Raw genomic sequence first — 18,780 nt, forward strand, 5'->3', positions numbered from 1 at the left:
TTTTTTGGTTGTGTCCGTGTCTGCTTTTGGTATCAGAGTGATGTTAGCTTAATAGAAGCTAGAAGGGAGTATTCCAGTGTCTTCAATCTTCTGGAAGACATTTAAAAGTAGAGGTATTAGTTCTTCTTTGAAGGTTTTGTAGAATTCATTTGTAAAACCTTCTGCTCCTGGACTTTTATTTTTGGGAAGATTTTTCATAACTGTTTCAATTTCATTAGCTGTAATGGGCCTGTACATGTTATCTACTTCCTCTTTACTTAGTTTTGGAAGTTGGTAGGTATCTAGGAAATCTCCCATTTCTTCCGGGTTCTCTAGCTTGGTGGCATATAGTTGTTCATAGAAGCCTCGCATGAGATGTTGAATTTCTGTGGTGTCTGTTGTGATATCTCCACTTTCATTTGCTATCTGATTTATTTGGTTCTTCTCCCTTTTTTGTTTTGTGAGTCTGGCTCAAGTTTGTTGATTTTGTTCACTCTTTCTAAGAATCAACATTTACTTTCATTGATCTTCTGTATGGTTTTCTTATTCTCAATGTTATTTATTTCTGCTCTAAATTTAGTGATTTCTGTCCTTCTGGTTGCTTTAGGATTCCTTTGTTGTTCTTCTTCTAGGTCTTTAAGATGTGCAATCAGGCTATTTTTTTGTGATTTTTCTTGTTTCCTGCTGTGTGCTTGTATAGCTATGAACTTCCCTCTCAGTATCGCCTTAGTTGTATCCCAAATATTTTGATAGCTTGTGTCTTCATTTTCATTGAAGTCTGGAAACATTTTGATTTCTTCCTTGATTTCCTCTTTGACCTAGAGGTTGTTAAGAAGTGTACTGTTGAGCTTCCACATTTTGGGACTATTACTAATCTTTTGTTGATTGTTAAGTCTTAGTTTAATTCCAGTGTGGTCTGAGAAGATGTTTGGGATGATTTCAATGCTCTTGAATTGGCTGATGCTGTCTTTGTGCCCTATCATATGGTCTATCCTTGAGAATGACTAATGAGGATTTGAGTAAAATGTGTATTCCAGTTTCTTGGGATGAATGACTCTGAAAATGTCCAATAGTTCTAGTTTATCTCTTCATTTAGCTCCCTTATGTCTTTATTGATTTTCTGCCTGTATGATCTGTCAAATTGAGAGAGTGGAGTGTTGAAGTCCCCTACTATGACTGTGTTGCTATTAACATATTGCTGTAGCTCTTTCAGTAGATGTTTGATGTATTTAGATGGCTTCTCATTGGGTGCATAGATGTTAATGATTGTTAAGTCCTCTTGATTGACTGATCCTCTGAGCATTAAGTAGTGTCCATTCCTATCTTTTTAAATCTTATTTATTTTAAAGTCTATCATGTCAGATATGAGAATAGCTGTTCCTGCCCTTTTTTGTGGGCCATTGGTTTGTATGATAGTTTTCCATCCTTTCACCTTAAGTCTGTGTTTGTCTTGTTTAGTTAGGTGGGTTTCCTGTAGACAGCATATTGTTGGCTTGTATTTTCTGATCCATCTTCCTACTCTATGTCTTTTAATAGGCGTATTCAGGCCATTGACCTTTATTGATATCAAAGATTGAGGATATTTTAATGCCATTCTTGTAGAGTTTTAGAGTGTTCTGATATATGTCCTATTTATGATGGTCTGACTGTTTATAGAAGACCTTTCAGAACTTCTTTCAGGGCAGTCTTGGTGATAGTTGATTCCTTCAACTGTTGCTTGTCTGAGAAGGTTTTGATGCTTCCATCTAGTCTGAATGACAGTCTAGCAGGATATAGTATTCCTGGCTGAAAGCCTTTCTCATTGAGCACTTGATAGATATCTTGCCATTCTCTTCTGGCCTGTAGTGTTTGTATGGAGAAGTCTGCTGCTAATCTTATGGGTTTTCCTTTGTAGGTGACTCTTTGTTTTTCTCTTGCAGCCTTGAGGATCCTTTCTTTATCCTTATTCCTTTCCATTCTAAGTATGACATGTCTTGGTGTCTTTAGGTCTGGGTTAATTCTGTTTGGGACCATTTGGGCTTCTTGAATCTTTATGTCTTTGATGTTGTCTAGACTAGAGAAGTTTTCAGCTATTATGGCCTGAAGAATGCTTTCTTCCTCTCCCTCTCTTTCTTCCTCTGGTAAGCCAATAATGCGTATGTTGTTTCTTTTGAAGTCATCCCATAGGTCTCTGTTGTTGTTTACAGCATCTCTTAATGTCTTTTTGAGATCTCTTACTACTTTTTTAGTTGTTTCTAATTCGTCCTCGATCTTGCTAATTCTGTCTTCAGCCTCATTGATTCCTTTCTTTCTGCCCTCTACTGTTTTCTGAAGTTCATCTATTTTGTTTTCCTGTTCTGATACTGTTTTAGCTTGTTCAGCTAGTTGTGTTCTTAGCTCAGGTATTTCAGCTTTCAGCTCTCTAATAACCTTGAGATAGTGTTTTCTTCCAGAGTTTCATTTGTTGTTCCTGTATTTCTGACTACAATTCTTTCAAACACTTTACTCACTCCTGTGATTATTTCCTTAGCTAATGTTTGGATGTTGAAATCGTTATTTTGTGCTTCACCCTTTGAGAGGCTTTTAGTTGGACTGTTGTCCTGGTTAGTTTCTCCAATACTTCTTCCTTTTGGTTTACCTATTTTATATATTATGTTATGAGTTCCCTCTCTTAGTACTTTTCAAATTACTGATCACTATTTCCTGGATTGACTTGTGTCTAAGTAAGGTAATTAAAGGGTTCACAGTGGTGGAAGTTAACAGTTGTTTCAATAGTCTTTTAATCCCTGAGTTGGAGCTCAGTGATTTAAAAGCCTCTTTTTTTTTTCTTCTCTGTAGGCTATGGGAGCCTGAGGGCTTCTAAACTATAAGTAGGCTTCTTAGCTTAATCAGTGGCTCCTGACCAAGAGATAAGGCAGGGTGTGGCAGAGATAGTCCTGTGGTTATGCAAAGAGACTTTCACAGCCCCACAGCTATGCCACCGAGGTATAGGTCTTCTCCTGATTTTCCTGGATAGATCTCTGTCCCCCAGTGACCCTCCCTGCCGCTGCTCCAGATTCTGAGGGAAGTAGCAATGGAGACTCAGAGTTGTACTTGGTGAGTCTCCCGGGAGTCCTCTCCTCCCTTCAGCTGTCCCCTTGTTTGTGGAACAGACTGGAGGTGGTATCTCAACTGATAAACTGCCGGACTGTTACCAGTCACTTAGTCTCTACCTAGGCTCCTCTCTTGTCACCAGCCACATGTGTTTGCACTCACTGGTGATTTGGTGGGTTCTTGTAGTCGTTCTAGTCCTGCCTTGTTTCAATCCCAGGTGTTTTCCTTTGGTATTCCTAGGTGATCCGGGAGTGGAGAGGAGAAGAGAGGAGAGAAACAGATCTGCTGCTGCTCGTAGACCCCAGAAAGCTTCTTGTCTCTCTCTCTTTTTAAAGACTTTATTTATTTATTTATTAATGAGAATGGTAGGAGGAGACAGAGAGAGAAAGAACCAGACTTCACTTTGGTACATGTGCTGCCAAGGATTGAACTTGGGACTTCATGCTTGAGAGTCCAGTGCTTTATCCACTGTGCTACCTCCTGGACCATGCAAAAAGCTATCTCTTTATATGAAAGATACTACTTAAAAGTATGTTGTCATTCCAGTTTTTTGTTTTTCCTTTATAAACATAAAGATTGACCTGTAGGAATTCATTGAAGGATAACACAGTGGACCATATATTTAGAGTTATATGCTATTATGCTTGGATTCATTTTAAATGATTGGCAGCCATTGAGAAAAATATATACATTTCTAAAATATATTAGTTGAATTTCATTTGAAAGAATCTTGACCACAAGCAATTTTATGAAAGTCAATACCAAATTTATGAAATATAAACAGAAGTATTCTGTTTTTTGGTGAAAGTGCTTAGGACTACTGGGTTGTTGTGAAAATCATGACACATTTTTGCATAGAAAAGTATATCATGACTTTTCCAACAACCCAGTAGAAGGTGGAAGTTCTACTTCTAACCTGCAAGTGATAAATTTTGTGATCCCAAGAAGGTACACTTTTGAGATCTCCATTTTGCTATCATTTAATGCTGGGCTCAGCTGGGATTAATTAGTTTTAATGCATCAATTAGTGTTTTGATATTGTCCTTATTCTTATGTGCTTCTACCTTGAGGGGCTTTTATCTGGGCTTTTGTCCTGGTTCATTTCTCCAATGCTTGTTTTATCCATTGTATATGGTGTGTTATGAGGTCCCCCTCTCAGTACTTTTTAAAAATTTATTTATAAAATGGAAACATTGACAAGACCATAGGATAAGAGAGGTACAGTTCCACACATTGCCCACCCCCAGAGCTCCATATCTGATCCCCTCCCTTGATAGCTTCCCTATTATTTATCCTTCTGGGAGTATGGACCCAGGATCATTATGGGATGCAGTAGGTGGAAGATTTGGCTTCTGTAACTGCTTCTCCACTGGACATGGGTGTTGGCCCATCAATATATAATTCCAGCCTGTCTCTCTCCCTAGTGGGGCAGGGATCTGGGGAGGTGGGGCTCCTCAGACACATGGTGGGGTCCTCTGCCCAAGAAGTCGGGTTAGCATCATGGTATCATCTGGAACCTTGTGGCTGAAAAAGAGTTAAGATATAATGCAGAACAAACTGTTGACTAATCATGAACCTAAAGGCATGAATATTGCAGATGAAGATTGGAGTCTCCATTTTGGAAAAAGCTAGTAGGTCTGTTTTAGGTATATTCCAGAGGGTCCATGACTTTACTAGTTTTTGCCTGAGCCTGCCATCTAATATGCAGGTGTTCTCAGTACTTTTTTAAAAAAATTTTTTTAAAAAATTTTTTATTTTTATTTTATTTATTTATTCCCTTTTGTTGCCCTTGTTGTTTTATTGTTGTAGTTATTATTGTTGTTGTCATTGTTGGATAGGACAGAGAGAAATGGAGAGAGGAGGGGAAGACAGAGAGGGGGAGAGAAAGATAGACACCTGCAGACCTGCTTCACCGCCTGTGAAGCGACTCCCCTGCAGGTGGGGAGCCGGGGTTCGAACCAGGATCCTTATGCCGGTCCTTGTGCTTTGCGCCACCTGCACTTAACCCGCTGCGCTACAGCCCGACTCCCCCTCAGTACTTTTAAATCCACTAATCACACTTGCCTGGATTGACTTGTGTCTAAGTAAGGTACTTAAAGAGCTCACAGTTATGGAAATTAACAGTTGATTCAATGTTGTCTCAATCCTTGAGGTGAGGCATGGTAGTTGTTAAACCCTCTTATGTTCTTTATCTTCCCTGTAGGCTATGGGAGCCTGTGGGCTTTTTTTTTTTTTTTTAACTATAAGTAGATTTTTTTTTTTTAGCTTAATCACTCACTGCTGACCAAGAGATAAAACAGGGTGGGAGAGAGATAGCACAGTGATTATGCAAAGAGTCTTCCATGCTCCAGGGTCTAAAGCCCCGGGCCCAATTCGGATGATCTGCCAGCAGTCAAAGCCAAGCTGGGCAGCAGTCCTTTGCCCTGTGAATTTCTTAACAAATTCTGTTTGTACTACATGAATTCTGAGGCAGTTATTCCCCATATCTCCCAATTCATCAGGGGAACAATTTGGAAAGGCTCCCACTGTACAGCCCCACCTCCAGACCATTGGGAGTGTAGATCTACTGAACTTCTCAGTCAGTTCTCTGCCCCTTGATGCCGACACAGGGCCTCCCTGCTGCTGCTCCAGCATCTAAGGGACAGTAGCAATGGAGACTCAAATTTGCAATCGGTTAGCCTTAGGGGATCCTCTCCTCCCTCAGCAGTCCTTTTGTTGATAGAATTTAGACTGGAGGTGGCGCCTCAGCTGGCAAACTGCCGGACTGTTACCAGCCGCTCCTGAATATGTACAGGCTTTTAACCCCAGGGATGTCTCCTTAAGCTCCTCTCTGTCCATGAGACACACATATTTGTACTCACCTATGACTTGGTAGATTCTCAAAGTAACCATAGTTTTGTCTTGTTGCATTCTCAGGTGATCCTCTTTGCTATGCCTAGTTGATCAGGGGAGAGCAAAATGCAGCTGCTGCTACTCTGTAGCCCCACCTCCGGAAGTCTCCTGGATTAGCTCTAGGTTTTTTTCAGCTGTAACTGTGGCTCTACCTGGTTTGTGCTGATGTCTTTCAGATTTCCTCACATACCATGGAATCGACTGCTGGACCTACCATTATTCTGAACGACCCATGAACTGGATAAATGCTAGAAAGTTCTGCCAAAATAAATACACAGATTTAGTTGCTATACAGAACCAAGAGGAGATTGAGTACCTGAATGAAATACTCCCCTTCAACCGATACTATTACTGGATAGGAATCCGGAAAGTAGGAGGGGTCTGGACTTGGGTGGGAACCAACAAATCTCTCACAAAAGAAGCGACTAACTGGGGGCTTGGGGAACCTAACAACAAGAAGTCAAAAGAGGACTGTGTAGAGATCTACATCAAGAGAGAGAAAGACAAAGGAAAATGGAATGACGATTCTTGCCAGAAATCCAAGATGGCCCTCTGCTACACAGGTGGGAGTGGCCAGATTTCATTACTTAGGAAGGGCCTGAGGGAAGAGAATAATCAAACTGATCCCCTGGAAATGCTGTGGGGTGGAGGTGGTGGAGAAGGCATAATTTCTAGAACAATCTCTTTAACACTTCTACTTTCTCCAAATAAACATGAATCATGCCACTGACAGTAGTGTTAGTATGTGAGACTGGTTACTACACCCCAAAACTATCCCCATAAATCAGGTTACATCAAGAGGAAAAGCAAATTTGGGGAGTAAGGAAGGAGAACTAGATAGTCAGTGATAATATATCAGGGAAGTGGTCACAGAGATGACCTAGTCAGGATTTGAGGTTCACACCCCATTTCTTCATTATAAAGTAAGGTCTTGGTGTTACCTTTCTGTTTTCTGTATATAAAAAAAGTGTTTATCATGCATAGTGCAGAAATTATTAGGGCCAGGTCACCATTGAGGCTACTTACTACATTAAAAACAAGTGGTATTGTTTCCCCAAGGTGTTATAGAGTATTAGCACCTGTAAACTGATCCTCAAAACAAATCTCTGGGGCTTTTGGGTTAGTATCTTACATAAATCAAAAAAATAGTATATGGTTTTATGCCAAAAGTGCTATGACTGTCTAAATAAACCTTTCTGGTTGATTAAAATGGATACAAAGTTCTCTATGTCTAAAGGAACAACTGTGAATGTTAAAGAATTATCACATTGAAATAATTTTTGTTTAATTCCCTTAAAGCTTCTTGTCATTCTCAATCATGCAGTGGTCATGGAGAGTGTATAGAGACCATCAACAATAATACCTGCAACTGTGATGTGGGCTACTATGGTTCCCACTGTGAATTTGGTAAGCCTCTTCCTTTCTATGTTTATTTTCTTGTAAAGTCACTGGAATAGGTCAGGACAAAAATTGACACCAGTAATTCTGAGAAATGAGAAGTTTCTAGCAAGTGGCTATGCTTGCACAATGTTGTGAACTTTTCATAACAATTTCCTAAGCCATCATGAACTTACGTTTTTTTTTTTCTTCTTTTTTTGCTATCAGGGCTATTGCTATGGATTAGTGCCTGTACAACCACTACTTCACTGCTTCCATTGGCCATCCCCCATACCCCCCCCTCTATATATATATTTTACCTACAGGGTTATCACTGAGGCTTGGTGTCTGCACTATGAATCCACTGCTCCTTGAGGTCATTTTCTCCATTTTTGTTGTTGTTATTGTCCTACTTTTTCTTTTAATACAGGGTAACAGAGAGGCAGAGAGGAGTCACCTACAGCACTGCTCCACCATTTACAAAGGTTCCCTTTTGCAGGTGGAGACTGGGGGCTTGAACCTGGGTCCTTGTACATGGTACAGTGCATGTTCTACTGCAGGTACCACCATTGAGTCTCTCAACTAGTCTTTTTGAAAATGACAAATAACAAAAAGTTGGGATAAAAGCTGTAAGAAGTCCAATCATAAACAAGTTATGGTAGATTCTTATCCTTTTTTTTTTTTTTTTAATTGCCACCATGGTTATCACTGGGCTTTGGTGCCTAGACAATGAATCCACCTCTCCTGGTGACCATTTTCTCCTTTTCCATACTGAGAGAGAGAAAGAGAGAGACAGAGAGACCTGCAACACTGCTTTGCTGCTTGTGAAGCTTCCCCCCTACAGGTGGGGGCTGGAGGCTTGAACCCAGGTTCTTGGACGTGGTAATGTGTATACTCAACCCAGTAGCCACCACCTGAAGTTGGTAGATTCCTATTGTCAAGGAGTTCATAATCTAAAAAATTGTGTTGGATTAATCAGTAGATAAAGTGTGAAATAAACTCTACCATTTATTATTAGGAGAATAAGTTACCAAGAAGCTAATATTTTTTTTATTTAAGACAGGATTAATTAACAAAAACATAAGGTAGGAGGGGTACAACTCCACACAATTCCCACCACCCAATCTCCATATCCCACCCCCTCCCCTGATAGCTTTCCCATTTTCCATCCCTCTGGGAGCATGGACCCAGGGTCATTGTGGGTTGCAGAAGGTGGAAGGTCTGGCTTCTGTAATTGCTTCCCCACTGAACATGGGCGTTGACTGGTTGGTCCATACTCCCAGTCTGCCTCTCTCTTTCCCTAGTAGGGTGTGTCTCTGGGGAAGCTGAGCTCCAGGACACATTGGTGGGGTCTTCAATCCAGGGAAGCCTGGCCAGCATCCTGATGGCATTTGGAACCTGGTGACTGAAAAGAGAGTTAACATACGAAGCAAAACAAACTGTTGAGCAATCATGGACCCAAAGCTTGGAATAGTGGAGAGGAAGTGTTAGGGAGGTACTCACTGCAAACTCTAGTGTACTTCTTTCAGGTATATATTTTGCAGTAGTTTATAGATACGTGTGAAGATATGCTCTCTCTCACAGAAACTGGTGTATATCTAGGTTTTGGGACTTTGTTAGAAAGTGAACCACCTGAGATGAAATTAGAGTATAGTATTTTGTTTTTATGAAATCTTTGAAGCCATAACAGGGAAGAACCAAACAGAAAAGGTCATGTAATGGTATGCAGTAGGTTCAGGGATTCATAGTAGTAAATTCAGCACATTAATTTGGGCTGGGAATTTAGGGTACACAAAGACAAATCTAGTCTAGATTCTGTACATAAAGAATTTAAAAATAACTAGTGGAAATTAATGTGCTCATAATTGAGTCTGATGGAAACAAGACAAGCTGGAGTGAGCTTGAAGGTTCTGAATTTTGCTTAATAGAGGAGTTTTACTTTAATCTGGCAACAGGAAGCCACTAAGTGTCGAAACACTTGCAACTAGGGCAGTTAACTTAGAAGCAGTATATAGGATGCTCTGGAGAGCAAAAAGAGAGAAGACAGAGAGAATCACTGGGAGTTTACTGAAATTGTTGAGAATCATGAAAGTAGAAGCAAAAAAAGAGAAAACATAGATTTAAAGACAAGAAGTCTGACTCAGTACACTACTGAAAGAAATGGAAAATCCTTTGTTGTTAGCTAAGTTTGTGTGAAGTATGTTTGAAGTATATAAGGTTTTTTTTTGACGATACATAAAGCAAAAGTTTTGAGGGTTTGAAGATGCACAAAGTAGAAAATTATAAAAAGGAAGATCAATGTTTGCAAAGAATAAAGAACTAAAACCAACATAAATTTAAATGTCAAGAGCTAGAATAACTCTAATTCATTTCACTCCATCCTGGAAATATGAAGCCTGCCAGCACACTATCCCTAAAGTTTATTTTTAAAAATCCTTGCATCATTTACATGCCCTTTAATTCATTTTTAAACATTTCACTTTTTTTTTTTTTGGTCTTGAGTTGCATTCTATTACTCTTTTCTGGTTCTCTTTCTACTTAGGTTCATATCTCTTCAGGTTTCTTAAAAAAGCACTTTCCCAAATTCAAACACTATCAGTATTTTTCAGGTTCTATCTTTTGTCCACTGCATGTGTCTGTTTTAGTTGAACTTACTAACTTCTGGCAACTCAGAAATCTATGTGAATTCCAGTCTTCAACCTTGAATTCCAGATATGCTGAGCAAATCCTTTGATGTTCAGAAGGCTATCAAACCCTTTCCCCCAAATGATCTGCTCCTTTGTATATCCTTATACCACCAAGTATATGCTCAGTGAAAGGTTCTCATTTCCTTTTACTTTTATGCAAGGTAACACACCACTTTTTTGAAACTTTGTATTTCTCCCACTTGTCTTCTGCATGGCAACTCTACTGCTATTCTCATTATCCTCCTCCTAATATACCACATTAACCTCTTAACTGAGTTCCATAAATTTAAATGTTCTCCCTTCAAATAGACATATCACAGGCAGGATGATCAACTGAAAACAAACAACTTGAACAGACAACCACTCATAGTTTAATTTCTTTTCTTCTTCGTCTTCTTCGCCTTCTTCTTCTTCTTCTTCTTCTTCTTCTTCTTCTTCTTCTTCTTCTTCTTCTTCTTCTTCTTTTTTTTTTTTTTTTTTGCCTCCAGGGTTATTGCTGGGGCTCGGTGCCTGTACCATGAATCCACTGTTCCTGGAGGCCATTTCCCCCCATTTTGTTGCCCTTGTTGTTGTAGCCTTGTTGTGGTTACTATTGTTGTTGATGTCGTTTGCTGTTGAATAGGACAGAGAGAAATGGAGAGAGGAGGGGAAGACAGAGGGGTAGAGAAAGATAGACACCTGCAGACCTGCTTCACCACCTGTGAAGCGACTTCCCTGCAGGTGGGGAGCCGGGGGCTTGAGTCGGGATACTTAGCGGGTTTTTGTGTTTTGCGCCATGCACGCTTAACCCGCTGTGCTACCACCCGACCCCCTCACAGTTTAATTTCTGCCTAACACTGGTCCTAGAGGATGAAAACTAATCTCAAGACTCAGAGTAATACTTGATATACAGTAGATATGATGGAAAGAGAACATTTTTTTCCTTCGGACTTATATTTCACCTGAATCACTTAACTTGCCATCTTCTTTCTTTCTAATATTACCAAATTATTGTAGTTTTCTACACATGTGATATGTAATTTGTATATAATTGACTTGTTCATGGCTTTCTTTCTCGTGCATATGACTAAGAAACCTACTCATTTTTTAATCTTTATTTATTTGTTGGACAGAGACAATCAGAAATTGAGAGGGAAAGGGGAGATAGGGAGAGAGACAGAGAGACACCTGCAGCACTGCTTCACCACTTTCCCCCTGCAGGTGGGGACCAGGAGCTCAAACCTGGGTCCTTGTGCACTGTAACATGTGTGCTTAACCAGGTACACCACCACCTGGCCCCACCTACTCATTATTTATTTTTCCTTATTGGAGATTAATGGTTTACAGTCAATAGTAAAATACAGCAGTTTGTACATGTATAACATTTCTCAGTTTTCCACATAATAATTCAACCCCCACTAGGTCTTGCTCTGCCATCTTCTTTCAGGACTTGAACCCTTCCCCCACCCATAGTCTTTTACTTTGGTGCAGTACACCAAACCCAGTCCTACTCATTTTTTTCTTTCTTCTTCTTTTTTGACTCCAAGGTTATTGCTGGGATTTGGTATCTGCATTATGAATCCACTGCTCCTGTGGCCATTTAAAAAAAAATTTTTTTTTGATAGGACAGAGAGAAATTGAAAGGAGATGGGGAGATAGGGAGAAAGAAAGACACCTGTAGACCTGCCTCACTGCTTGTGATATGACTCCCCCTTGTAGGTGGGGAGCCAGGGAGATTGAATGGGATCCTTGTGCCAGTCCTTGTGATTTGTACTATGTGCACTTAACACAGTGCACCACTGCCCAATCCACTCCTATTCATTTAAAAAAATTTTTTTTATTTAAGAAAGGATTAATTAACAAAACCATAGGATAGGAGGGGTACAACTCCACACAATTCCCACCACCCAATCTCCATATCCCACCCCCTCCCCTGATAGCTTTCCCATTCTCTATCCCTCTGGGAGCATAGACCCAGGGTCATTGTGGGTTGCAGAAGGTAGAAGGTCTGGCTTCTGTAATTGCTTCCCTGCTGAACATGGGCATTGACTGGTCAGTCCATACTCCCAGTCTGCCTCTCTCTTTCCCTAGTAGGGTGTGTCTCTGGGGAAGCTGAGCTCTAGGACACATCTAGGACACATAATCCAGGGAAGCCTGGCCAGCATCCTGATGGCATCTGGAACCTGGTGACTGAAAAGAGAGTTAACATACGAAGCCAAACAAATTGTTGAGCAATCATGGACCCAAAGCTTGGAATAGTGGAGAGGAAGTGTTAGGGAGGTACTCACTGCAAACTCTAGTGTACTTCTGCTTTCAGGTATATATTTTGCAGTAGTTTATGGATACGTGTGAACATAAGCTCTCTCTCACAGAAACTGGTGTATATCTAGGTTTTGGGACTTTGTTAGAAAGTGAACCACCTGAGATGAAATTAGAGTGTACTATAAAAGGAAAGGTCTCACCCGAGTAATGACACAATGGAATATTATGCAGCTATCAAGAACAATGAACCCACCTTCTCTGACCCATCTTGGACAGAGCTAGAAGAAATTATGTTAAGTGAGCTAAGTCAGAAAGATAAAGATGAGTATGGGATGATCCCACTCATCAACAGAAGTTGACTAAGAAGATCTGAAAGGGAAACTAAAAGCAGGACCTGATCAAATTGTAAGTAGGGCACCAAAGTAAAAACCCTGTGGTGAGGGGTAGACATGTAGCTTCCTGGGCCAGTGGGGGGTGGGAGTGGGCGGGAGGGATGGGTCACAGTCCTTTGGTGGTGGGAATGGTGTTTATGTACACTCCTAGCAAAATGTAGACATATAAATCAGTAGTTAATTAATATGAGAGGGGGAAAATCAATTGTGTGTCTCAAAGTTTTTCAAAACACAAACTGAATCTTTTTAATATATAGGCTGTGTATTTGATATGCGGAGTCTCTCAAAAGCCTAGACCAAGTAGATTAGAAGCATCCAATAGCACAGCTATATACAAGATACTGGATACTGTACAGCAAACCCTAACAAAAGGACTTTTCAAAGTTAACCCAATTACCAAATAATGTGATGATAACATTAACTATCGATTGTCTTTTTGAACCCTAAGACAGCAGGAACCTCACATCTCCACTATAGAGCCCCTACTTCCCCCAGTCCTGGAACCCTTGGATAGGGCCCACTTTCCCGTATGCCTCTCCCAATCCATACCAAATAATATTGCATCCGCCGATCACAACCTAACCAACGCAACGATTGCCACCTCAACATGCTTCACCTCAGACTGTGTCCTATTCATTTTTTAGACACAATTTAAGACTTTTCTTTGGGAAATTTTCTTTGTACCTAAAACCAGGTTAAGTGCCCCTATTCTAGTAAATCCACATATTTATTTCTTATTTATCTCACATTTGTTGAAATAATCTACTCATTTGTCTGTATCCCCTGGTAGACATCTTCTTGAGATTAGGAAGTAGGATACTTGTCATTCTATCTGTTTAGACTATGCTTAGAATATATTGGGCACTTGCTTGTAGTCATAAAAGTGGACAACCTTAACTTTGGAGCTATACTATATTTGGAAAATACAAAAAAAAATCATTTATCTTGTTCCTTGAGTCCATTGTTCATTGTACTCTTAAGGATAAGGTCACAGCAATATATCTAATTTGATAATGAATAAGGCACAAGAGTTGCTGTATTGGATGGAGCTCGAAGAAATCATGTTCAGTGAAATAAGCCAGAATCAGAAGGATGAATATGGGATGATCTCACTCTCAGGCAGAAGTTGAAAAACAAGATCAGAAAAGAAAACACAAGTAGAGCTTGAAATGGAATTGACGTATTGCAACAAAGTAAAAGACTCTGGGGTGGGAGGCTGGGTGGGGAGAATACAGGTCCAAGAAGGATGACAGAGGACCTAGTGGGGGTTGTATTATTATGTGGAAAACTGAGAAATGTTATGCATGTACAAACGATTATATTTACTGTCAAATGTAAAATGTTAATCCCCCAAGAAACAGGAAAAAAAGAGTTGCTGTATTTGCCCAAATGGCATGATGGGCCTGAAATATGCAGAATGATTTCCAAGTCTTAATTTGATGTACACAGCAACAGTCAGAGCATGAAAATAGATACAAACCCTGAAGAGGGTTGTTAAAATCAGAAAAATTCATGTTCTGTGTTCCGTGAGTTGGCACAGTGGATAAGGCATTGGACTCTCAAGCATCAGGTCCTGAGTTCAATCCCTGGAAGCACGTGCACCAGATGGTTCTTTCTCTCTCTCTCCTCCTCCTATCTGTCTCAATAATACATAAATAAAGAAAGTCTTTTAAAAAAGGAATAAAAAAGTTCATGTTCTGGGACTGAGTCAGAGAGGGTGAAGACAAAGTTCCTTTTGAAGGCCTCTACTTTCTTCTGTCAAAAGGAAGACAAGCTGGATATCCATCCGTTCTTTCTCTGAATCAACTGCTCTGCAAATCTGCAATACTCTAGAATAATTACAGACTCTGATATGATAGATATTGTCAAACTCATATAGTCATTCCCATTTAAACCTATCTAGCTTTTAAATTTCTCCTTTTCAATGATGCTAAAGATAGTAAAACAAACAAAAACCATATAGGTTAATTAATGATTAACTAGAACTCTTTCTGAGCCAATACCTCAGTTCCAAGTCTTTTATTTCCACCAAACCATTTACCTCCCACACCAAATCTAGGAAGTAAATGCAGTGATCATCACTCATTATCGTAAATAAAGAAGCTAAAGCTGGAGGTGTTAAGTTGCCTTGCTTAAAGTCATGACAGTAATGTTATCAAATGGCAGAGTTAGGTCTCAAACTCAAGCATCAGGCTATTCTGACATCATCCAATACTGTTTCTTTGCTTATTGAAGTGATTTCGTGCCAGCCTCTGGAGGCCCCAGAGCTGGGAACCATGACCTGTATTCATCTATTGGGAAACTTCAGGTTCAAATCTCAGTGTACCTTCAACTGCTCTGAGGGAACAGACATGATTGGAATTAAAGAAACCACTTGTGGACCACTTGGAACCTGGTCATCTCTGGAACCAACCTGTCATGGTGAGTAGCTGCTTTTTCTCCAGGTTTTGTCATGGCTGTCTGGAGTTCAAACTGAGAGAACTCAGTAGTGTTTTGTTAAGAATTCTGTACCCAAAAAGGTCCAAAAATGATGACAGTGGACCTAGTGGGGGTTGTATTGTTATGTGGAAAACTGAGAAATGTTATGCATGTACAAACTATTGAATTTACTGCTGAATATAAACCATAAATCGTCCAATAAAGAAATTAAAAAAAAAAAAAGAATTCTGTGCCCAGGGGCAGGGGAAATAACATAAAGGTTACACAGACTTTCATGCCTGAGGCTCCTAGGTCCCAGGTTCAATCAACTGTACCATGATAAGTCAGAACTGAGCAATACTCAGGTGAAGAAAAAAAAATTTGTGTCAAATTGAAGCAGAATTTTGCCCTACTTTGATTCTATTGTGATGCTTTTCAAAGAGTTAATGTTACTGAAATGAAAAAGAAAAACCACAAATGAGAAATAACTACTTAACACCTCTAAGTCACCTACAAGTAAGCATATAATTTTCAGCAGTACAGAGTGATTATATTGTATTTTAAAATTGTTTCTTTTCTTATGGCCATGACATAAATAACCAATCTTGTATAACCTCAGTTAAATTTTGGCTTTTATATCCTCTCAATAACACCTGTTTTATGTGGTGTCTTAATACCAATCAATTTCCTTCTTGGTGGTTGTGGTGGGGTTTGTAGAGATCTGTTTTGATTGTTTTATTTGGCTTATTCTTGAAATTAATTTTGCTTTTCCTCCTCCACGGATTCTCAGGAGAATAACAACCGCTGTGAAAAACAAAACCACAATCTTGATTTTTTTTTTTCTTTGAAATGCAGCAGGTTTTTCTTTTAAATTGTCAAGATTGTCCTTACATAGGCGAAAACTGATGGCAACTGAATTTAAGAAGTTTAGGAGATATTTCCCAAATTTATGCTTCTGGCTTACTACTTTAAGTGGTTTAATTCTCAAAAGAACAATTGTATACATTTATTGATATAATAAAGCTAAATTTTATGGAATTTAAGCGATTCGCCTCAGAGAATTGGGGTGCTTTTCAGGATAGCTTGGGTAGATTTTAGAACACAGAAAGGGTGAAAGTTCTCTACATTCAATGAGCTTAGTCTGTAAGTGCTCTGGAGGCAAAAACTTGTTATATGAACTTCCAGCAGGATCGAAGTGTGACAGGTGGAGTAGCCTGGAGAACTCATCCTTCTACACACCTCCCCCTAGGGATTTCAGTGTTCTCCTGGCTTCTACTCTAATTGGCCACCTCCATAATTTCTTTAAAAAAGATTTTATTTATTAGGAAGACAGAAGGAGAGAAAGAACCAGATATCACTCTGGTACATGTGCTGCCGGAGATCAAACTCAGGATCCCATGTTTGAGAGTCCAATGCTTTATCCACTGCGCCACTTCCTGGATCACACCTCCATCATTCTTAAGAAAGTTATGTTGGAAGCACTATCAGAAGTAATTTTCAAAAAATGGAAATGTCTAGAATAACATAGAAGGTCACACAGTTGAGGCGGGCAGCTTTGGAAAAATTTCTTAGGTCAAGAGAAATTTCTGCTCAGAATGATAACTTTTTTTTTTTTTGTCTTTTCTATCAAAGTGGTTCGGTGTAGCCCTCTAACAGCACCTGAATGGGGGATCATTGATTGCAGTCATCCCCTGGCCAACTTCAGCTTAACCTCAGTGTGTACTTTCAGCTGCTTAGAAGGAGCTGAGATAATTGGGGAGAAGAAAACTACTTGTGGACCATCTGGGAACTGGTCTAACCCCAGTCCAAGATGTCAAAGTGAGTAGTCTGTTCTGATATATGGAAGACTTAAAGATTGAGCTGATGGTGGGATAAGATATAAAGAACTTTTAAATTTCATTTAGCTAAGCATATGCAACTTAAAAGTAAATTTGTACACATCAGTTTACTGAAAAATGATTTGCTATTCTTTCTTCTTCCTTAAGTGACAGCCTATTACCAACTCTTCTTACCTCAGTTCTTAAATCTCAGTCTCCACTGATTTATTTATTTTTTCTAATTCCACTACAATCTGTTAAATATTTATTTATTATTTTTCAATACATACAGAGAATAATTGAGAGAAAGAGAGATGCTTGCAGCACTATTTCACCACTTGTAAAACTCCCCCCTTTGCAGGTAGGGATGGAGGGCTTGAATCCCGCAGTCTCTGCACACTATAGCATGTGTGCTCTACTGGGTGTGCCACCACTGGCCCCCTTTGCTTCCTTTTAAGGTGGGTTAGTGTTCATTTCCTCATTCTCGGACAGCCAACAGGTGCCCTATGATAACTTAAGTCTTGCTATTATATCTTTGGGTGAGAGAACGGAAGTCACAGGAGTGGATTCAGCAAAGTGAAGAACAAAAGACAGTTGGCATGGCACCAATGTGACCAAGTAATTTTCTTCAGATGGAAGACAGATCTTTTTTCATATATGTATTTTTTTTCAATAAGGCCCCCCAAATGACTTAGCTCCCCTTACAAAAGGATACCTCAAGATATCTATTTACTTAATTGTGAAGGAAGTGGAAAAAAGTGGTGGGACTGCATTATTTGAAAGAGATATTAGTGTAGGTTTCTGATATGTGAACAAGAGCATATGTTAGCACAATGTAACTTCCTTTAATGTATTCATTATCTGGTACAGACCACTGGCTTCTATTTTTTTTCCTAAAAATTGTACTATTTTATTTTTTGCTCTTCAGAGGCATAGGGCTAAATAATAAGATGATCTCTTCTTGCCAAAGTTTTTAGATACATCTTCCAGGAATCATTCAAGTCACAGATATGGGCACTACAGTCTAGAAAGCACTGACATATATAAGTTGGCCTCTGTTGCTGGCCTCTCTAGTCAACTCATGATGGACCCTCCAGTGCCAGTCTTCTCATCTGTTAAGTGACATCAGTTAGACTATGACTGGGAGGTGGAAAGAGGAAGGGAATGGATTTTCTTGGATTGGCACTAAGGTAAACTAACTCATAGTCTCTCTGATTTATTTTCCAGAATTGGATAGAAGTTTCTCACAGATAAAGAATGGTGACTATAACCCCCTTTTCATCCCCTTGGCTGTGGTGGTGACTGCCTTTTCTGGGCTGGCATTTATCATTTATCTGGCAAGGAGACTAAAAAAAGGTATGTTGAGTTTGCCTTCATGTGAAAATAATATAAAAATTAAAAAGAAACAGTGCAGAGAAACCTCTAGAAAAACAGCTGTTATGGACTGAGCTGCAGTGGGACACCACACTCGATGACCCAGAGCTATGATGTATGAGGTGACCCAGAACATAGTCTCATGAAAATGAAGTGATTGGTTTTACTTTTAATATGACCAACCTTTTTTAAAATTAATTTTTTATCTTTATTTATTTATTGGAAAGAGACAGCCAGAAATTGAGAGGAGGAGGGAAGCTAGAGAGGGAGAGAGACAGAGAGACACCTGCAGGCCTACTTCACCACTTGCAAAGCTTTTCCCCTGTAGGTGGGGGCCGGGGGTTCGAACCCCAGTTCTTGTGCACTGCAGCATGTGTACTCAACTAGGTGCGCCACCACCCAGCTCCCCTTTTTTTAAATTTTTTATTTATAAAAAGGAAACATTGACAAAACTACAGGATACGAGGGGTACAACTCCACACAATTCCTACCACCAGATCTCTGTATCCTATCCCCTCCCCTGATAGCTTT

The 18,780-nt window shown here is 39.6% G+C and overlaps 1 protein-coding gene across 6 annotated transcripts in view; it reads left to right on the top strand.

Annotated features, from left to right (window-relative positions):
- Window positions 1-18,780, top strand: part of SELL (selectin L) — a 36,175-nt gene that overhangs the window by 7,236 nt on the left and 10,159 nt on the right. For all 6 annotated transcript variants that reach the window (XM_016191983.2, XM_060197935.1, XM_060197934.1 and 3 more), the window contains 5 exons: window positions 6,120-6,506; window positions 7,243-7,350; window positions 14,876-15,061; window positions 16,691-16,876; window positions 18,103-18,231. In XM_016191983.2, the coding sequence (XP_016047469.1) occupies window positions 6,120-6,506; window positions 7,243-7,350; window positions 14,876-15,061; window positions 16,691-16,876; window positions 18,103-18,231 (996 nt within the window). The remainder of the gene's footprint in view (window positions 1-6,119; window positions 6,507-7,242; window positions 7,351-14,875; window positions 15,062-16,690; window positions 16,877-18,102; window positions 18,232-18,780) is intronic.

The sequence above is a fragment of the Erinaceus europaeus genome, chromosome 9 (assembly GCF_950295315.1).
Source record: "Erinaceus europaeus chromosome 9, mEriEur2.1, whole genome shotgun sequence".
NCBI classification, from domain to species: Eukaryota; Metazoa; Chordata; class Mammalia; order Eulipotyphla; family Erinaceidae; genus Erinaceus; species Erinaceus europaeus.